The sequence below is a fragment of the Neurospora hispaniola genome (genome assembly GCF_033458365.1).
Source record: "Neurospora hispaniola strain FGSC 10403 chromosome Unknown B0T23scaffold_2, whole genome shotgun sequence".
NCBI classification, from domain to species: domain Eukaryota; kingdom Fungi; phylum Ascomycota; class Sordariomycetes; order Sordariales; family Sordariaceae; genus Neurospora; species Neurospora hispaniola.
Window position 1 is genome coordinate 843,598 of NW_026944407.1, and position 22,608 is coordinate 866,205.

A 22,608-nucleotide genomic window follows, 5' to 3' on the forward strand; every position below is an offset into this window, starting at 1 on the left:
CCTCTATTTATAGATCTATTACCCCGCCTAATAAAGAGGTTATATAGAATACCTTTGAGGTATTCTACGTAACTTATAACCTTTTTTAAAGTAGATATAATCGTTAGAAAGTAGGTGGTTGAGAGATAATTTGTAGTGCGGCATAGGGAGACTACGGGGTTTTATTAATTATTCTACGTAATTATACGACCGTTCGTACGTATTATTATATATATAGTTTATACTATTATTAAATAATAGTAATTTGTATAAGAAATAAAGTAGGATAAACGATTATATTAATATACGTTAGCGGTTATAGTAGAGGATAAAGAGTATATTTAAATAGTAGAGGGTAAGGAGGGAGAGGGTAGAGAAGAAATATACTAAAAGAAAGTTTTATTTTTTATTACGTTCGTTATTATCGTTACTATTATTACTTCGATTAGACGGAATTAAGGTTTCGATTTTAAAATTATTAACGAAGGCGGCCTAAAAACTAATATTGCGAAAGCTTAATACTTTTTGAATAAGTATAATAAATAATTCTTTAAATTTTTTCGTATAATTAAAGTAGAGTTTATAGTTTTAGTGAGGTGGATACGGGAAAGTGGTAGTGTATAAAATACTAAATATTAGACTATTGAGCTTAAATTAATAATATTTATCTAAACTATTATATTTAACGAAATTTAATAGCAAATAGTATACTACTTTATAATAGCCTAATCGACAGTATTGAATATTATTACATAAATAATACCAGTCTTTATTAAACTTTATACCGAATTTATAGTCCAATTAGATAATGACTATATAGTATTAGAGATTGAGTTTGTTGCGGGTAATTAACAGTTTAGTAATACAATTAGTATTATTAATAGTACCTATATTTATATTAAAGTGCTAGTAAAAGACTAGAACCGCTAGTATAATAGAAAGGGATTTATCTTATAGAATATATTTACTATAGTCCGATTTAATAGCACTTTCTTATATATATTAGCTAGTATAGAGGGGTCGATATAAAATGCGAAATTACTTTGTATTGCCTTATTTCACAGATTTAAAATACTTTTTAAGTAATTTTATTTAACCGATACGGGCTTTAATTAATAGAGAGGTATTTTAATTCCGTTCTTAATAGTACAATATTATTTTTAAAATTAGAGGGATACTCCGGGTAATAGGCAGCCTATAATAAAAAAAGAATTGTATAATTTGAGGTATAGTATGAATTGTGTGTTGGTTGAGTAAGTGTTTGGTTGGTTGAAGAGGATAGTAAAGTTAATACGAAAGTCGGCGCTTAAATACCCTATTAATACGTAGATTGATTTTATATATATTATAATAGGTTTGTATAATTTTATTTATTATTAGCGTTATAAATCGATAAAAGAGGAGGAGGAATTATTTATCTAATTGTTAGTATTAGTAAAGAAACGTATTAATAAATTCTTTTTTAATAATCCTATTACTATATACGTCCGGATTGTAAACGGGTTGTAGAAGTTATAGTAATAGTATTTCTAAAAGAAGGGAGGGAGGGGGTAAGAGTATAAAAGAGAGTAAGTTTGAATTAATTTATTAATTAATTAGAAGTATATAAAATATTAATAATCTACTTCTAAATTTTAATTTTTCGATTTATAGAAGGATATACTAGAAAGCATTAGAATATAGAAGAATTATAATATTAATTTATCCTACTAAAACGGGAATTAATATACGCTAAAGTTTTTAGATTAATATAATACGCCGTATCGAGGGTATACGGGCTATTAAAAGTAGTAAATATTTAAAAATAATCCAGGGAAATAGTTCTTATAGACTTTAATTATATATTAATATATTAAAAATCCAATTTTTTAAATTTAGTAGAAATTTTAGAATTTCTAATATTTCTAAATATAAGTAATTAACCCCCTTTATTCTATTCTATTCTATTTATTAAAATTACTATTGCGTACCCTTTTCTTAAATTTAATTACCCTTATTAACCGCCTTAATTTAATAAATTTAAATTTATTATCTATTACGTTCCATAAGATAATTTCTTTCTTTATTAGTTTTTAAAATATATTAATAATTATTTCCGGCGATAAATTCTTTGTAAAATTAATTTGGAAGTTTAATACCGCCGTTTTAATATCGACTATACCGATTAGTTTTATATTATTAATTAATTTAATTACTTTGTTAATAAATTTTATAATTAGAGCATTACCTTACTTAATAGATATTTTCTTAGTCGGTTACGTCGATAGAATATAAAATAAGATTTAGAATCTACTATTGTCCTTTCTATCCGGTTCGCTACTATTATTTTTATTACTTTAGAAATTGGAGTTAATAGTTTTCTATTATAAAGCGCGCTTTACCGTCCGCTTTTCTCGCGCTTACTCTATACGGATTTTCTTTTTTTCTACAGTAATTAATTTACGGCGCTCTACCGGCGGGGTAAACAATTATAAATCTTTATTATTATCGTTAATTATAGTATATACTAATTAAATAAATAATTTAGTCGCCTGCTTGTTTGTAAAGATATTTATTAAAATAGAGTAATTATCGGTATTATTAAGTACGTACGCATCTAATTTTATTTAGTTACCCTTATTATTAAATTCTTTAACGAAGGGTTCCTAATGTGTATTAGAATATTGGATTTTATTAGTTTCGTAATTAAAAGACGTACTAGTACGACCTTTAACTATTTATTTTATATATTTAGTACGCATTTTAAAACGGGTAAATATACTTTAATATATTTCTTAAATAATAATTCTATTACTATTTTTATTTTCACGAACTTAGTCGGTTAATATTGCTACCTAGTGTTTGTATTAGTTACGTTTAAACCCTTTACCCTCCTTTATTATAATTAAAAACCCGTCTAAATAAGAATCTTTAATAATAAGAATAAATTAGTAGTATACCTTAAAAGACTAATAATATAGTCCTTAGTTTATATTCAAATTAGTAGTTTTCTTTTTTCGATTAGGTTATTAATTAATTACTTTTCTATTATTAAATAACTAAGATTACTTCTATACTTCGCTCTTTATTTTTATTATATTATTATTATTATTATTATTGACCCTAATAGGTCTTATATAGGAATTGGGCGGGTAGGGAGTATCGACGAGCGAAGGCGTAGTATTATTAAAGAATATAGGCGTACTAGGGAAATTATATTCTATATAGTCGTTAATAATATTCTATATAGTATATTAGTAGGGTAGCGGGCGGTTAATAAATAATAAGGACGATAGCGTAATTATATTGTATGTAGCAACCGGGTAATTATTAATAAGAGGCGGTAGTTATATCCTATATTAAGGTAGCGAGGAATCTATATATAGTAGATTCCTATATTGGGAGTTCCTATATTACGATAATTAGAATCCCCTATACTATTATTATTAGGAGTATTATTATGGCCCAGTCGGATGGGTCATGCCCTGCACTAGAGGACATCGCGCGGATGCAATTAATATAATTGGTTATAAATTAGATAAGGAAGAGTAGGCCGCAGTGGACCTGGCTCTGGGAGCATATCTCCCATCGCCAGCTGCGCGCACAACTCTTACCTTTTATTTTACTCTTTAGTCGTAAATTCTATATTGAATATTAATAATACTACAGCCTTACCTCGCCCATTACGTGCTCTCACACTATTTACGACTCATCTCTCTACCGGGGACGGTTTTAAATATCCTACTATTGAAAAAAGCTACAACGCAGCAATATAGTAATTAACGACTAAAATTAACAATTAAAATAAGTAAACGATCCGACACGCAATATATCGCGATCCCCCCTATCCTTTATAAAGGATTTCCAAAGAGGAGTTTAAAGCGATTATTAATTAGGTTACCAATTAATTAAATAATAAGAAGGAACTATTTAATTACTAGGATAGCCCGTAATAATATTGAAGCTATATAATTACGCTAGGTCTATTTTAACCCTAATATTTTAAAGAAATATGCCCTAAAAGAAGGTAAATTCCCCTCCTCTAAAGTTAAATGTAAATCCCTCGATCCTAACGATTTTTATAGTCCTAATTTTTAAAAAACCGTTTCCTATATTATTAACATCGATAATAATAATAATAAATTCGACCTATCAAACCTAACTCCTAAAGAATTATATAAATATTACTTCAATTATATTTAATCTATCGCCTATTATACTTACTATTTCGTTAATAAAAAAGTCCTTATCCGTAATTTAAAAGAATATTTCCTTAGCTTCCTTAATTATATATATTATAATAATAACGCCTTTATACTATTTACTCCTATAATAGCCGAAGGTAAGGGTAATTCTAAAATTAAAACCTTCAACGGCCCTATAACCTACGAATAATTTATTACCCTATTTTAAGAAACCCTTGAAATTATATTCCTAGAAATATATATACGTACCGCTTCCTTTATAGCTACTATCGATTAATTTAATAATTTTATTAAATTATTTAATTAAATCGATAAAGATTTTTAAATTATAAAGACCTAAACCGACTACTTTAATTCCATTACTATAAATTTATTTAAGAAAATTGTTAGTACTAATTTAGATCCCCCTACCGATTAGTCTTTCTACGCTTTAAATGCTAGCTTCTAACAGGCGCTTGTAGAAAATTAACGTTTTAAAAAAGAAAATAAATATTTATTAGCTTTTTTAAAAGTTATATTAAATATTATAAGTAAGATTATATTTAATAATAAAGATTCCGACGATTCTAATAAAAATTCTAATAAATTTAAAATATTAAAGGGATTTAAAAACGGCCCTCCCCGTACTAACGGTCGCTTTTAATTTAATACTCCCAGTATTACTATTACAATCCAATCCTCGGATAATAAGTATTCAGCGAAAGAGGAGAGTGCCGGTAAGTTTTATAATAACGAAAAGGAAGATAAGGTTACCTTCAATATATAGTACTATTAGATTAAAACTAAATTCGAGGTTAATATTAATTATTTTAATAATAATTGCTAAAAATTCGGATATATTACTAACCGCTTAGTAAGTAAAGCCGCTTAAACGTTATTACTATATCTAGACCCCGATTATTCTAATCGCCTAACTACCTTTAATAAACTCTTAAAATACTTATAGGACGAATACTACGATTATAGTACCTACGAAAAAGCTTTCGTTGAATTTAACAATTTAGAAATAAAATATAATAAATACTTTTAAATTTTTAAGAATACTTTTTAATATTTAGCTAATTAGTACCGCCGCTTATATAATTAGTAAAAAAGCGACCTTCGTTATAAGATTACTAAAGAGCTCTATTAAATAATAGAATTAACCTATTTAAATTCGTTAAAATAATTCAACGATTATATCCTTCTCTTTAATTCCTTAAACGAGGGTAATTATATAAACGTTTAAAAGACCCGCTAGTACGAAGGTAAATAAAGTTTCCGTTGTACTACCGGCTCTATTAAAAAAGTTGTTATTTCTAAACCCGTCGTTAAGACTACTAAGGCCTTCGACCGTTTAACCCCCGAGGAAATATATAAGCTTAATTGTAAGGGTCGCTGTTTCTCTTACTATAAGAAGGGATATATAAATAATAAGTACCCTTATAAGAAGAAGCTCGCCAAATAGTTTAATACCTATTTAAATTCGATTGCTAATACTATTTAAAGTAAGGATTCCTCTAGCGTTAAAGAATTAATTAATACGCTAACCTCTAATAAGGAATCTTCTTTAAATATAAAGGATAATACTAATAAAGGAAATTAAATACCCTAAGTTAAATCTCCCCTTAGGGTAGGTCGACCGATATTACTAATATTTAATATCTAAACTTCGACCTTTGTAATTATTTCAGAGGAAGGTCCTCCTTTCTTATTAAATATAGTATAACTCTTAATAAAATTACTATTACTACTTCTAATACTCTTATTAATATTAGAGCTAATACTTATATTATTATAAACCTCTCTTTCGTCCGAAAGCTACGGAAGCTATTAAAATTACTTACATATAACGACTTTAACCTTAAATACGTTATACCTTATAAAAAAACTAAATCCAATTTAATTAAAATTGTCCTTAAAGGGTATATTAAAATTTAAAATTATAAAATCCTTAATTAATAGATTATCGTCCTCCCAAATTTAAAGTACAATATAATTATCGGTAATATATAGTTAGTATAGAATAATATCCTTACTAATTCTACTTATTCGCGTTTATTCTTTCCTATTTTATAAAAATAAGACTTCTCCCGCGATTTTAAGGTTAATAAGGGTAAAGATTTTGAATTATTTAAATATTTAAATTATTAGAAAGATATTGAAGTTCGAGAACTTTTAATGTAGAAAGAGGATAAGTAACGACGGAACGGCCGAAATAATTTATAAATAATTTTATTTAAAATCGTTAAATTAGAATATTCCCTTCCGGAATTTATTAACTCCGCTTTATCCTAACGCCCTTTCTTTATTTTATAATATTAATTAATACGTTCCCTATTTTTAGATATAATTCAATATTATTTTAACCGTATAGACCGATAATTCTTTGAATAAATAGATAAAATACTATTAGAACTAGAAGAATTCTCCAAAGTAATTAAACCCCGCCGATCTCGTCCCGAGCCAATTTAAGATCCTTATTTATTATATAATATATAGGGCTGATACCGTTTAAAATACAATTAAGAATAAATTAAAAATCGTCCCGCCGATTTAGCCTTTATTAGCGTAGACCCCTTCTATAAAATAATAAAAAAGATTTATATTAGTATAATTAATTTATATAAATTAGACCGCTTTATTAACGAACGGTACGTCGCTTATAGCGAGTCCCTAGAAATTAATAAAGCGGAATTGAAATAATAGATTTTAAAAAAAGTCCCTAATTACTATTATAACTTCCTTAAAATCTTTAATAAAATTAAGTCGGACGCCCTTCTTAACCTACGTCCGAATATTAATTATTATATTCCTCTAAATAAAGGCGCTCGCCCGGAGGATTTGAATTATAATCTACTCTATAAAATATTCTTTAAAAAATTGGAGGTATATAGAAATTATATTATTAAAAATCTAAACAAAGGATTTATTAAACTTAATATTATACCTTAGGCAACACCTATCTTATTTACACTAAAAGCGAATAGAGGACTCTATTTTTATATAGACTATTAAAAATTAAATACTTTATTTAAGAAGGATTGTTATTCCCTACCCCTAATTAAAGAAACTATTATTCGCTTTTTTAAGGCTAGGATCTTTATAAAAATCAATATCCGTTAAATATTTTACTATATTCGGATATTCTTAAACGATGATGATTTAACTATTTTCCGTACCCGTTATAGTACTTACAAATATAAAATCTTATTTTTCGGACTAATTAATAAATTAATAATATTTTAATAATTTATTAATAAAATTTTAATAGGATATTTAAATAATTTCTACAACGTTTATATCAATAATATTCTTATCTTCTTAGAGATAGAGGAAGAATATAAAATCTATATTAAGAAAGTACTAGAACGGCTTTAAAATACTGGACTTTAAGCCAATATTAAGAAGTACAAATTCTATATTACCTCGACCAAATTCCTAGGATTTATTATCTTAACCGAAGGGGTATTAGTAAACCCCGAAAAAATCGTTATAGTCTAAAATTAGAAGGAACCGATTAGTATTAAAGGAGTATAATCCTTTATAGGATTTTACAACTTCTATTGTAAATTCGTAAGGGAATTCGGCCGGGTAGCCCGCCCCTTCACCTAATTTATTAAGAAGGATATACTCTTTTAATAGATTAAAGAATATTAAGTATCTTTTAATAAATTAAAAGACCGATTATTAAAAGTACTTATTTTAATATATTTCTACTATAATAAACCTATATAAGTAGAAACGGATATTTTAAATAGAATCTATATAAATATTTTATTCTAATTATAATAAAGTAATAACAATTAGTATTTAGTAGCCTTCTTTTCCGAAACTATACTCCTAATAGAAATAAATTATATTATTTATAATAAAAAGTTACTTACAATTATAAAAATTTTAATAATTTAGTAGGTAGAATTAATCGGCGTATATTCGTTCGTTATTATAATAGACTATTAAGCCCTAGAATACTTTTTAATTAAGCGATTATTTAATTCCTAATAAATTAAATAGGTAGAGTTAATATTCTAATATACCTTTAAATTTACGTACCGACCGGGAAAAAAGAATATTATTACTAATACTCTTTTAAAGAAATTAGAAGATCTTTAAATAATAAAAGATAAAAAAGAAGATTAATATACCTTATAATTATTTTATTAAAAAAGAAAGGGAATATATTCGTTCGTTAAGGATAAAGGCGAAATATTTAGTAGTAATATAGAAAGTTTTATAGCCGAATTATATTTATTAAACAATAAGAAGGAGCCTCTAATATTATTAGGAATAGATTTAGTAGATGTTTTTTTAAAAACGAACTAAAAAGATTTATTTTTATTTATTTATTAATTTAAAGTAAAAAGAGGCGATATAGAGTTTAATTTACGGGATAACGGACTATTATTAAAGAAAGAGAATTATTTAATAGTCTTAGAAAATAATTTCTATTACATATTTATTTATAAAACTTACACCCAATTAATTATTGGTTACTTTAGAAGGAATAAAATTCGACGTCTCGTATTTTAATAATATTAGTAAGTTGGTATATTTAATAATATCGACTATTTTATTAATAATTGCTAAATATATAAAACTTCGAAAGTACTTTGCAATAAAACTCTCGGTAAATTATACCTGCTTAATATTCCCAATCGAACTTAGCAATATATTACTATTAATTTTAAAAGTATACCGAAGGATAAAAGGGGATATAATAATATAATAGTTATAGTAGATCGTTTATTTAAAGTATTTTAATACATCCCTTACAAAAATACTATTACTACTAAATAAACTGCTTATTTATACTACTACGGACTATAGCGCATTTATAATTATTTAAAGGAAGTGGTAAATAATTAAAGACCTTAATTTATTTCCTCCTTTATTAATAAAATATTTAAAATCCTTAGTATTAAATAGAAATTATTATTATTAGGATATTCCTAAATAGTAGAATAGGTTGAAATTATAAATTAGTATATTAATTAACGTTTATACCTATTTATTAATTATAATTAAAATAATTAATCTATTACCTTCCCCACTTTAAATATTATTTAAACTTCCTTATATTATAAGAATATTAGGATATCCCCCTATAAAACTATTATAGGATTTCTAATACTATTATCCTTTTATTAGGACTACTATACTACCCCTATTCTAATAAAGGAATAATATTTTTATAAAAAAGTATAAAAAGTCCTACGAATACTATACGGTTTTTAAAAGTCCGTACGTGCTATAATAATTAAGGTTTAAGAAAAATAAACGATTTAAATAAATAAGTATAAGCGAGACTCCGATTTTAGGGTAAAAGATAGAATATTTATTATTAAAAAATTATAATTAATCAATAAACCTAGCGATAAATTCGATTTCCTCCTTATATGTATTTCTTACCCGATTAAAGTAATAAAGGGATATTCGTATAAATTCGAATTCCCTCCTACTTAGTGCGGGGCAAGAGTTTATTATATTAATTATCTTCGGAAATGCCCGAATAACCCGTTCGCCGGCTAAATAAATAAAAACTTCCCCGGAGAATTCGTTGGAGATTAAAAAGAGTAGGAAGTAAAAGGTATTATAATTGTTCGGTTAATTAATAGGAAGTTATACTACTAAACCGATTAGAAAGGATAAGATTTTAACCCTATTTAGTATCCGGCCGGGGATTTTAAAAACTCCCTTAATTTATTTAAGGCTTTTTATAATACCAACCCGGATAAGCCCGGTCTACTAAAGCACCTCCGGATTTAGAAAGGCGCCTAAATAAAGGATTTAGTATTAGAGGATTATAATAATAATAACCTGCTAGAAGAAGGTATTACTCGATATAAACCGTTAAAAAGGTCTAATTGCTTATGTAAATAAGGAAGGTCTATAGGTTAATTTATAAATAATTATAATAAAAAGTTCCTTTAATAAAAAAGTAATTCGAAGAATTGGTTTAATAGTATAGCGGCGGGATTGAGGGCCCCTAAATTGTATTATAGGCTACCCCGAAGGTATCCCTCCTCTACTTGGAAAGCGATTGTAAGACTATAGGTTCGAATTACGCTTGGATTATTTCTTTTTTTCGTTTTTTTTTCTTACTATTAAGATTTTGAGGGCAGAATCTTCTTTAAGGGGGGGGGGTGATGTTATGGCCCAGTCGGATGGGTTATGCCCTGCACTGGAGGACATCGCGCGGATACGATTGATATAATTGGTTATAGATTAGATAAGGAAGAGTGGGCCGCAATAGACCTGGCTCTGGGAGCATATCTCCCATCGCCAGCTGCGCGCACAACTCTTACCTTTTGTTTTACTCTTTAGTCGTAAATTCTATGTTGAACGTCAACAACGCTGCAGCCCTGCCTCGTTCGTTACGTGCTCTCACAAGTATAGAGAAGGCTTATATTAGGAGTTGTATTGGTTGTAGTTATTTTTAGCGGGTTGCTAGGCGGATTGTTAATTATTGTACTAATTTATTATTGATATTAATATATTATTAATCAAGACCTCAAATCTATAGTAGAGCCTTAATACTAAAAAAGAATTACGACCCCTCTCTTATATAGCGGTATAATCTATAGTAGTAGTTTAAAGAATCTTAGTAACCTTTGTGGTATTCTAGTAGATTAACTTTCATTTGGATTAGGTGGTTTTAGTTAGTTCCACATACTAAAATTTAGGTACGAGCTCCAACCCCTGACAACTGGCACTCCACACACAAGTTACTTTCAGGAAAAAGAGGTTACGTTTTTCAGGTTACGGTCACGCGTGCCGATCAGGCCCCAAGGGTGGTGAGTGCGGCTCCTAGGCGTGCCAAGGCTATACTGAGGAGAGGGTGGAAGAGAGCCTTGGCGCCCAGAGTCAGAAGCTCGCCCACCACCCTTTTGGGCCCTTGAGTAATACACGTAACCAATGTTTTTGTGTTTGGAGTGCTGTCACCGCCAAACTTGCCCCCCGGTTTTTTTTGGCTCTCGGGATTTTGTAGCCTTGCTCCAAATGCAAAGAGTTGTAGTGGTTCGATCTGGCAGCCTTGAATTCCTTCCTGGTACAACTCCTTTCAACATCGCGCCCCGCGCTCTCGCACTCCGCCTCTCGTCACCCGCAACAAACTTCCACCCACTGCAGACACGGTTTCCCGCATAACTCGGTCTCAAGTGGCGGCGGAAACGAACTACGAAAAACCAACCCGACCACCCTGTGTCTGCCTGGCTGTTTTGGCCGTGGTAGGCGAATCGAGCAAAATGGCCACTCCCAGTTTGCTCAGAAGTAACAGTGCGCTACCTTTTCTGTAACAATCCTGGCCCCCTAACAAACCTGCCCTGTTGCCAACCAACCTGCCCCCCGTCGGCCATTGTCCAGGCGAGGCAGTTGCCTGCCCTTCACCCGAAGTTGCCCGCGCGAATGCCATCTGCCCAAGACCCACTCTCCGGGGCACATGTCACCACGACCGTGACCGCAGACGGGTTACTACTTTGAGTTTCCACTCACTGGGTGGTCTATGTTATTGCCATCTCCGTCGCATCGTCCACCAGGGAATTCAAGTCGGTCGTTACCTCCCTCCAGCTTGCTGACATGAAGGATTCGATATCTGCAGAGAAAGCTGCCGCCGAATGCGTCTCGGACGATGCGCTTATCCACCTCAAGACGTACAAATATTCGGCCGTCGACAAGTCGCCCGTCTCCAATTACATTCTTAAGCCCTACGTATGTTTGCCCCAACACGAGCGCCTCCCTCCGTCTCGACAGGCCTGTGAACATTGCAAAAGACATCAAATGCTAAGATTGAGGCGGTAGTGGAATGCCTTCGTCGAGTTCCTGCCACTATGGGTTGCCCCCAACATGGTAACCCTGATTGGGTTCTCCTTTATTGTGGCTAATGTCGGCCTCTTATTGATATTCATGCCAGATCTGGTTGGCCCGGTAAGACCCTCGAAACTACCCAAGGCATCGAGAGCAGTTTCGTTGCTAACCGATGACATGATTTTACCGGGTAGGGTCCTTCATGGCTATACTTCAGTTTCGCTTTCGGCCTCTTCGCGTACCAGACCATGGACAATGTCGACGGCAAACAGGCGAGACGCACCGGAACCTCTAGCGGCCTCGGAGAGCTCTTCGACCATGGCATCGACAGTCTCAACTGCACACTCGCTAGCTTGCTCGAAACTGCCGCCATGGGCCTGGGCACTACCAAGGCCGGTGTCTTCACTGCGCTATGTCCCTGCCTGCCCATGTGGTTCTCGACCTGGGAAACATATCACACCCACACCCTCTACCTTGGATACATCAACGGACCTACAGAAGGAATCCTGATCGCCTGCTTGCTGATGGCGATCAGCGGGTGGTATGGCCCTGAAATCTGGTCCGAAAGACTAGCCGATAACCTCCACCTGTTCAGCTTCCTCGGGTTGAACGAAGAGAACCTGGGCGACACCTCCTTTCAGGACATTTGGGTCTACTTCCTCATTGGCGCCATGTTCTTCCACATTCCGTTTTGCATCATCAACGTAGTCAATGCCCGCCTGTCGCGCAACGAGCCTCTTCTTCCGGTCTTCCTCGAGTGGACCCCTATAGTCGTTTTCACGCTCAGCGTTGGCACTTGGCTCTATAGCCCATACTCGACATTGATGGATGAGAACCACCTGGTGCTTTTCTGTGTTACCATGAGCTTCGTCTTTGGCCGCATGACCACCAAGATGATTCTCGCTCATCTCACTAAGCAGTCCTTCCCCTACTGGACCGTCATGCTCTGGCCTTTGATCGGAGGTGCCTTGATCGGAAACCTCCCTCGTTTCGGGCTTCCTGCTGTCACAGCGCAATTCGAGCACCTTTACCTGTGGGCTTACCTGGCGTTTGCCTTCGTCGTCTACTCTCGCTGGGCTTGGTTGGTCACCACGAGCATTTGCGACTTCCTTGGCATCAACTGCCTTACCATCCCCCTCGAGAAGCAGATGGCCAACAAACAGATCGCCAGGGAGATCGCGGCGCAGGCTGCTGCCGCCGTCCCCGTGGGCCCAGCGAAGAAGGATTAAGTATAGCGCGTAAGCACAAAAGCAACGCAAAGACCCGAAAGTTCTTTTCTTGCACCTATTTTGAATCTGGCTTGGATAGAAGCTTAGAGATACTAGAATCGAATTACACCATAGAGCGGCCAAAAAGGCTAGACTGGCGTGTGCAGCGTTACCTTTTGCATATAGAGCTCGGAATGCATCGGTATCACGACATATATATCAGATACCCTCAAGGTTATGGGTTTAATGTCAGGAAAGATCAAGAAAAACGAAAACAGGAACCAGTGCGTGGAAACATCGGGATCAAGGGCAACACATTTTGGAAAAGCAGTGGACAGGACAGTTTTCTTTGGTTGGGTTTGTCAGTGTGGATGTACCAAATAATCGGGATAGATTCATGAAGGATGAGGGATGAGTATGACAGAGTCGAGATGGCTCATTAATGAAGTTGGTCAACACATGAAAGAAGGGCTTCCACTAAATATACAATGGCTGGCAGAACCTATCAGGCTGTGGGCTAATAGTCAATACAGCGACACTCCCTTGGGCGCTTCGATGTCGCTTTCGTTGATTCGATTCTACGTTTGGAGACGTCAGAAGTTGAAGTAGGAGTTCATAAGCCGCACTAACAGAACGTGGTCCCTCAGTTCCATGATCTGGATGGTACCAACTGAACGAGATGTTTGGATTCTGCGATCTGGCCCCTTTCCCCGCACATCACTTCTAGGGGCTGTTAGTGTAGAGCACACCCGGACCAGGAATTAGACCACCCCTGTCCGTCGAGAACACCTTTCTTCGGCGCGTCTGAAATCTCATTTCTATGCCAGGAAAGACCTCACTTGATTCAGTAGGATGAAGTTGTGGAAGTTAGACCATTGTACCATCCGGATAGTTTGCCGGTGTTTGAGTTCTTGCATTTGAGTTTCCGGGGGGATTTAGAGATAAACATTGGCCTGCAGAATTAATACCAACCATGGACTACTAGACAACCTGTCACCCGGCCAACCAAACAAACTCGCAAGACAACTTGTTTCGTCAACAGCACCACAACCGTAACTCAAGTTGCAACGCGTCCGGAACGACTAGGGAAATGGTGACGATGGCACGGCACATTGGGCTTGACCCGAACAACCACCAGTGGCACCGCTCTTCAACCTCACTCTCACGCCATCTCCTCTCCGCCCTCCTTCTCACAACCACCATCACCACGGGTGTACACGCCTACACCCCTCTTTCCACCTGCACCCTCCAACACCTCCCCTCCGGGCCCTCCTCCGACTTCGACATCCACAATGGCTTCGGGTCTAGCTCTCTCCTCGCCCCCATCCTAATCCCACGCGTCCCCGGCACCGAAGGCTCTCGCCTCGTCCAACAGCACTTTGTCGATTTCTTTTCTTCCCAACTACCCGACTGGACGCTCGAGTGGCAGAATTCAACCTCCACGACGCCCGCAACAGGGTCCCAGCTCATCCCGTTTGCGAACTTGATTCTACGAAGGGACCCACCTTGGGCAAAGGCCGGGAATGTGAAGAGGTTGACGCTCGCGGCGCATTATGATAGTTTGTTTAGACCGGAGGGGTTTATCGGGGCTGTGGATAGCGCGGCGCCTTGTGCTATTTTGATGGCGGTGGCGAGGGCGGTGGATGGGGCGTTGGGGAGACGGTGGGAAGGGGTTATGGCCGCGAAGGAGAAGAGGGAGGCAGGTGGGGAGCGGGATGCTGGTGATGGGTTGGAGGATGAGGAAGGCGGGGAGGAGGAGGAGGAGGAGAAGGGAGTGCAGATTGTGCTGTTCGATGGCGAGGAAGCTTGGGAGAGGTGGACGAATACGGATTCGACTTATGGCTCTAGGTATGTGGTTACTACTACTGTAGTGGGATGGATGTCGTCCTCTGCTGTGTTGATGATGGAATCATTGGAATCCGTACTAATGAACACATTATTTTTCCCGGCAGAGCACTGGCCGAAGCGTGGCAATCATCTCCATACGAGGCCTCATCAACCCACTCCAACCAGCTAGAGTCCATCAGCCTGCTCGTGCTCCTGGATCTCCTGGGAGCGGGCAACCCCCGGATTCCGTCCTACTTCTGGGACACGCACGGGGCGTACAGAGACTTGGCCAAGATCGAGACCAGGCTACGAAAGCTGGGGGGGTTGGAAACCGCACCCGCTTCGCCATTCTTACCGGATAGCGAGAAGCCGTATAACCGGTTTACGAGGGGGTATATACAGGATGATCATGTTCCGTTCATGGAACGTGGTGTCAAGGTGTTGCATATCATACCCACGCCGTTCCCGCCCGTGTGGCATACTATGGATGATGATGGGGAACATCTTGATCTGCCGACTGTGAGGGATTGGGCTAAGATCATGACGGCGTTTGTTGCTGAGTGGATGGATCTCGATGGGGTGCTTTCGCAGGAAAGCTGCGCTGCGCAGAAGAATAAAGACAGGGGGAGCATGGAGAAAGACGAGCTCTAGTGATACGGGAGGGCTAGTTAGGTCTGGCTAGAATCTCTACAATTATACGCTGAATTTTCATGGACAAAAAATAATTACCGTGAAAACATACACCGTAACAGTGACTGTATCGACGAGTTTTGAAGTTGAGAAGAAAGTATGATCATATCGAATGTGTAAGTGATGGGAGTATTTGAGCGGACCCCGGGCGTGAATCAAGTAATTACCCTCCACGTAATTGTCTTGGCGGGTGCGGTACGTCCTTTCCCTATGCATGGATGGGAGCTCTGGCCGTCTGGAAGCTGAACGTGTTCATTGAATGCACCAAAGTTTCACCACTGGCGCATCTACGAATTTACGAATCGATTGCGCTTCTCCCTCGAAACTGTGTTCTGTTTCGACAAAAGAACTCCTAGCAAACATCAAGAAATATGCGATTAACTCAGGCAATCTTGCTGCTTGCGGCGGGCGCTGCACAGGCAGCATCGTCTTGGAGCTTCGACGACGCCAGTATCTCGGTTGCTGCCAAGAAAGGCAGTGATGCTATCAAGGAGAAGTAGGTTCGCGCCCGAAGACCATGGGATTATATGCCCCTCCCACAGACCTCAATTACTAACACCCGTTTGCGCAGGTTCAGTCAAAAGACCCCTCTTACGAAACCCGTTGGACTTGGAAGCACCGATACTGTCAAGATCATCTTGACTGCGAAGGAAGATGGCAAGGCGAAGCGGCCTCACCAGGCCTTTGTGACCATCAAAGAACAGGAAACTGGCCTTGAGGCCCCTTTTCCTTTGACAGTTAAGGATACCGGCAAGGCGGTGGTACAGATTGTGAGTTACTCCACGAAAGGCAACGTCGGATCGTTGAGAGCTTGGAATTAACAGTTCGGCGCAATACAGTCCCAGAAGGATCTCCCCGTTCAATTTCTCTTGTCGCCCAAGCCACTCAAGGCCTCCGTGGTCATCGGTTCGTTCGGTGAAGCTCGCGCTGTCAACACCCCCGTCTTTGATATCGAAATCCAGACGGATCCCAACACCCCGCTGCCCAAGTATGAAGCGCCTATCCGCTACGGCAAGAAGCCTGAGATTCACCACATATTCCGCCCTGATCCGCAAAGCCCGCCCAAGGTGATCTCGCTATTCTTCGCCCTTGCTGTGGCTGCTACAGTTCCGGCTCTTTTCATCAGCGTGAGTTGTTATGTTCATTATCCACCTGTCAACACGTGCAGTGTTCTTGCTGGTGCTAACAATATTTTTTTTTCCTTCGGCAGTGGCTTTTGCTCGGCGCCAACCTCAACCACCTGACCAAGGCTCTCGGCGCCGCGCCCTTGTCGCATATTACCTTCTTTGGCTCCATCGTGGCCATGGAGGGTGTGTTTTTCATGTATTATACCAGCTGGAACCTGTTTCAGATCCTTCCTGTTGCTGGCGTGGTGGGCATCGTCACCGTGCTGAGCGGCACTAAGGCTCTTGGAGAGGTCCAGAGCAGACGTCTTGCGGGGGAACGCTAAGCAGCAAAGATGCACATTTGGAGATCGATGCACGAATACTTCCATAATTAGGCGTCTGCAAGCGGTCAATGTGCGACTGACTTGTGTTGCACGCTAAGAATGGCTGGGGATGCTCAAGATTATCACCCATATATACCACAGCGTGACTGATTTGATAGGCAAAACTAGAAATGCAGACCATGTACCAAGAACGGGTCAAAATTCCAAGTTGCCTAGGGTGGTGGCGGCTTGATTGTCTCTGTGAGGTCTGATGATGCCGCACATCGGCCATCCCACGACTGCTTCAAAGGAAGTAAGGGAGCATCAATGGGCCAAAATTGCTTTTTATCTAGGAAATTTACCATGGTCAAGAACCGCGGGATTGTCACAAAGTGAGGTGGCTGGCAACGATCGCAATTTGAACCTCGTCTCTTTGGTTGCTTCGGTCACCTCAAACGGGAACGAGGTGAGACGTGGATGGACCTGAATGCTGTGCGGGTTATGCCGATGGTTCCTTGCTGCCGTGCTTGGTGCCCGATAGGCGGGCGGAAACGAAAATGCAAGAGAGATGGTGTCTCCAATGCTCTGACTTCTTCAATTTTGGTGGTTTTTGCCTTCATTTAATACAAAATACTTCAATGTGCGAACTGCATTCACGATGTAGAATCGTCATGTGTTTGGGGAAGGCGGCAGAGGTTTCCTTTGGCATCAAAGAGGAGCTGCAAGTGGTACATACCCAGCAGATAGACGTTAGGCGATCCATCCAGTCAATGATAGGGGAAGCGCTAACAGCGGTACACTAGTGTTGAGGGCAGTGAACGGAGCAGGTTCCGAGTTGGGTGTCCACCACAAGGAACACGCCGACCGTGGCTGCCCCACCTTCAAGTTCCCTTATAGTGGATGTAAACAAATGCAGCAGCAAATGGACAAATGAGAGCTCCGGTTTCCATCAGATCGCGTTTTCTCCAAATTCCCAGCCTGCCACTTCCACTTGCACCCACACATCCCGTTTTCTTTCCACCGAGTCGCATCCAAACCCGCTTGGCCCTGTCCCCTGCCGGGTGTAACAGCATTGTCGTTGGGCTCTTTGGGAACTCGCAACTTCAATCAATCGCGCCGCATCTCGATCTCGCTCCCCGATTCAGCATGCGCACAGTATATCGGTTTTCAGCTGAATTATCAAGCGCTCGTTCCTGATCGCTGTGCTTCCTTTTCGACTCGACCATTCCCACGGATACCCCTTCCATTGCGGCTACTTGCGACCCGCTGAAAAGAAAGCGCAACGCGCTCGAGCGGCGAAAGTCTTGCCGGTGTGTTGTCGCTGCTTGCGCCTGCCCTGATTCCGGGTTGGCTAAGAGAGGGATCCGTCCACCGACCGTGACTGGACGCTGGCCAACACCACGCTCGACGCGCCCCTCCGACCTCGGTTCCCAACTTGCTATGGACATCAACAGAAATACCAAATCCCACAATAGCAAACCGAAGCATATCTCTAGGTTAAAACGCGAGATGTACCAACTACGGCTCAAAAACAACCCTTTCGGCTCCCCGCCCTCATCCACCGGCGACCATGACACGGTTAGCACCACCACCGAGGACCTCTCACGTAACCTGTCCGCCTTCTCCTTTAATCCCGACGACGAGGGCACTCGCAAGGCCAGCGAGGACTACAGGCTCCCTACCAAGCGACACGCTACTCGCTCCGGCCGTTTCGGCTCACGGCAGCAACAAGAACAGCAACAGGCCACCATGCTAAACACCTCGGCCATCGGCCGCGCCTTTCCTGAATGGACCGGCCCAATTAACGACACGGCCCCAACAACACAGAACTTCGACACCAATATGGGCTACAATCCATATCCCGAAGTTAAGAACCGCAAAGAGAACGTCCGCCCCATCACCGAGCTAACGGAGGAGCACCTCCTCAACTACGGGTTGGATCCTAAAAAGAAGACCCGTGTGGAGATGCAACCTCGAGTTGAGAACGAGTCCGACTGCTCAACCATTCTGTCCAGATCGCCTGGCCGGGGCGCTCGTCGCTCTCGTTTCAGCAACGCCAACATGGAAAACAGAGCCGCTTCACCAGAAGTCCCCAAGCGCTCTCTCCAGGATATCGTTTCCAAGATTCGTACCGAGAAGGAAGCCAACAAAAACCAGTTAGCCCAAAGCGCGCTACCACCGAAACAATCTCGGCCTATACATGCCAGTCTCAACGCCTTCCTGAACTCGGACCTTGCTGCGGATCAGACTAATGTGGGCCCTACTGAAGGTCGATCTTTCTTTCTTCCGGCTTTCAGACATCTGCCCGACTGGACATCAGGCGCCCTCAGATTTGATGCCATGAAGGATGGTGTCCCTGTTTTCGTCAAGTCTGGTAAGAACGGCGTACGGCTCGGTCAGTCCGGCGACCACGAATCTATCAATGCTGTCGGCATTCCTGAGGAGGATGAGCAAATCTTTGTCTCCATGGATAAGCTCCAGGAGGAGGTTCGCGAGCTCCATGATCATGACGCCATGCTCCAGCGCGAAGCGGAGAAGCTTCAGCGAGAAGTCAATCAGCTCCAGTCTGAGCTTAAGCGTTACAAGACTAGGAGACCATCAGACAGTGCCATAGGATCAGACTCCGATGGTTCTTTTGGCAGACATGCTCAGGCGAATGGATACCAACTTGAGACTCAGATTGCTCAGCTACAGAATCGTCTCGATCAGGCCAGCAGGCAGGTTGGAGTACAAGACATCCACAGCACAGCACTCGCGGCGGAACGTGACGAAGCCTTGCATCAGGCGTCACTTGCTCGCGAAAGAGCGAAGCGACTACAGGTTGAGCTTGAGTCTACGCAAAAAGATCTCGAGTTCACCCTTCAGTACCGCAAAGACAAGGACGCCCTACAAAATGAGAACATCACTCTGCGCACTATCAATGAGGAGCTTAAATTGAAGAACGAAGCTCTCTCGCAAGCGAACCAAGAACTTTCCAACAAGTACGACAAACTCCGACGGGAGCACCTATCGGCACAAAAGGACCTGGCTTCCACCCAAGAGGAGCTTACTTCTTTGCGCAAGAAGTATGATGCTATTTTGGAGGAGAAGAAGCTTATCGTTCAGGACCATGCGAGCATGGAACGTAACAATGAGAGCTACTTCAAGGAGACCAAGAAGCTTCAGGCGCAAATTGCCGCCAGGGATCAACATATCGCCGATCTTAAGAGAGGAATCAACACTCGGGACCAGATGATTGACAACATCGGGGGATTGACAACAAACACTGCAATCATTGAACTCAATGCTGAGCTGGAGGCCGAAATCGAACGTTTGAAGCAGAAGCTGCAAAATCAAGCGACCAGGACTGATGATAGAGATGGCTCAATCAGCGCAAAAGAAAGCGGGATTCGTGCGCTCAAAGAGCAGAATCTCGAGCTAGAATATCAGAAGCAGAAGCTCCTTGAAGAGAACCAGCGGCTTCGCGCCGAGTATGAGGAGCTGAAGGGCCAGTGGATCGATGATCGTCATAAGGTGGTTCGACTCAACCAACTCCTCACTAAGAACAACACTGAGTTCCTGAAGACCATGAACGACAATACCGAAGACTGCGTCCGCTTGGAGGAGGACTTCAAGAATAAGGAGGCATCTCTCCGTCAAAAGCTGGAGCGCCGGGAGGCAGCTATTAAGAAGGTCAAACAGTTGACAGCCCAGATCAACGAGATTTCACAAAGGGAACTTTTGGGCAAGCCTACAAAGGTCACTCGGATCATCGAGCCGAAAAATGGCACTAGCACTGGATATGCTGCGAACGATTTGACTGGCAAGAGCGGTACAATGAATGTTGACGACGACCCGACAAGGGAACTTAACCTGACCCAAGGGACCGATTTTGCCAGCGTCATGGATAACGAGATTGCGAGTTTGAGGCAAACTTACCGAGATCTCGAAGATCGGCTGCGACAAAGCGAAAATGATAATACCACACAACCGTCTCAAACAGGTGATGCTGTCCAGTCTAAGAACCAACCGGTCGGTATCCTTAAGAAGTCGAGTCGATTTGGGTTCGACGAAGATACTGGCCGTTTCAGCGTTGCCAGTCACCACAGTGAAGACGAGTCTGTAAAGACTGCAACTACCAGCAAGAGCCGCCGGCCTTCATCGATGGGTGTTCAGGGTCAGGAAACTCCGCGACCTGCATCTCGCGTGCGGCGAAACTCGGACAACCCCACCATCACCACGCAGACCGACAAACAGTCTAGCCTTGGCCATTCGATTCCCGCGCTAAGCAAGGAGGCTCGCCGGGTACTGGATCAAATCTGCGAGCACAAGTCAGATAACTGCAATGTCTGTGTTCGTATCGCGGCGAACGGACATCATGTTAGCCCGTCCACCAAGGCTCCAATTACTGTCGAGGATATGAGAAAGGGGAAGAAGACTGTTCGCGTGGACAGACCTGTCCCTGTCTCGGACCGCGCAGTCAAGGGCCATGGTAATTATGAGGAGGAGCCAACCATGCGTCCCGCCATGGCGCCAGGTGATGCGCTTGCGGTATTAATCAAGGAGATTAGCGATGAAATTGAGCATCTTCAGATGGAGCTGAAGCATATGAATGAGCTTTACTTCAGCCTGGACAAGTCTACCGGACAGCGCGAGCGTAGGCGGGTCATGGGAGAGATCAAGAAGCTGCAAGCCGAGCTTGAGACAAAGAGCGGGCAGCTGTACAAGCTGCATGATGTTCTTGAAGGACAGAAGAATGCCGGTCAGCTGATGGATGATTCTGAACTTGATATCACCATTTTGAGTGATCTGCTTCGCGTTAATGGCGCGACTGAGAACAATCGGGAAGCTTCATGGAATGGATTTGATGAGTAAACTCAGACGAGACGGTGGTACTGGTGATGATGAGTTTCGTCAGGGGCGTTAGCATTTTCTTCGGAGCACATTGCATGGGTCTGCTTTTATTTCTCGGCGTTGAGCAATTGGTTTGCTTTTCTCCGTCTTAATGTCGAGCAAGGCGAAGGGATTGTTACAAAAGCGTTTCCGCTTGTTTGCTATGGTATGGGATTTGGTCAGGTCTTTTTCTCATGAGGAATAATTTTGTTGTATGACTTTCCCCGTGGTCGTATCGGTCGCAACTCGGGAGCATGGTTCGAGTTATTTGATGTAGGGATTATAGGAAGGCTACAGGATTACGAATAGAATTGACAAATCCGTTTTGGGGTTTAAAAGAGGTTTGAGTCTTCCTGATGAACCGCAACGATTGCGTATACCTTTGTGTTGTCCGCGAACCATCCATCGACTCTGTTTCAGGAGCTTAGAAAGCAGGGGCATGGAAAGTTTGATGGGTTGTAGGTAGTCTGGTAGCCTTTCATTTTGAAGAGAGCATTAATCAATAGCGAAAACGGTCCCACCACAGTCCGTTGTTACTGGAGTCAAATTGTTGCATGTCGTACATGGCCAGCTTCACCAAAGTCATGCTCGCTGTTGTTTGTTTATGTTTATGTCCGTAGCCCCTTTCCTGATC

At 40.1% G+C, this 22,608-nt stretch overlaps 4 protein-coding genes across 4 annotated transcripts; all 4 read left to right on the top strand.

The window, feature by feature from the left end:
• The first annotated feature begins 11,088 nt into the window (after positions 1-11,088).
• Positions 11,089-13,264, top strand: B0T23DRAFT_66998 (CDP-alcohol phosphatidyltransferase-domain-containing protein). The gene is made up of 4 exons (XM_062841617.1): positions 11,089-11,420; positions 11,743-11,852; positions 11,943-12,068; positions 12,143-13,264. The coding sequence occupies exons 1-4, from the start codon at positions 11,390-11,392 to the stop codon at positions 13,175-13,177; spliced, it is 1,302 nt and encodes a 433-aa protein (XP_062695094.1). The 5' UTR covers positions 11,089-11,389; the 3' UTR covers positions 13,178-13,264.
• A 982-nt stretch (positions 13,265-14,246) lies between these two features.
• On the top strand, positions 14,247-15,634 carry B0T23DRAFT_402066 (uncharacterized protein; the record flags this gene model as incomplete). Its single annotated transcript, XM_062838635.1, has 2 exons — positions 14,247-15,004; positions 15,109-15,634. 2 exons carry the CDS (start codon positions 14,247-14,249, stop codon positions 15,632-15,634), a joined length of 1,284 nt encoding a protein of 427 aa, XP_062695095.1.
• Positions 15,635-15,801: 167 nt separating this feature from the next.
• On the top strand, positions 15,802-17,575 carry B0T23DRAFT_410375 (Oligosaccharyltransferase subunit Ribophorin II-domain-containing protein). Its single transcript, XM_062839401.1, has 4 exons — positions 15,802-16,169; positions 16,245-16,443; positions 16,513-16,800; positions 16,884-17,575. Exons 1-4 carry the CDS (start codon positions 16,045-16,047, stop codon positions 17,121-17,123), a joined length of 852 nt encoding a protein of 283 aa, XP_062695096.1. The 5' UTR covers positions 15,802-16,044; the 3' UTR covers positions 17,124-17,575.
• Positions 17,576-18,104: 529 nt separating this feature from the next.
• On the top strand, positions 18,105-22,312 carry B0T23DRAFT_372817 (uncharacterized protein). Its single transcript, XM_062836754.1, has one exon. The coding sequence runs from the start codon at positions 18,543-18,545 to the stop codon at positions 21,954-21,956; it is 3,414 nt and encodes a 1,137-aa protein (XP_062695097.1). The 5' UTR covers positions 18,105-18,542; the 3' UTR covers positions 21,957-22,312.
• The last annotated feature ends 296 nt before the right edge of the window (positions 22,313-22,608 follow it).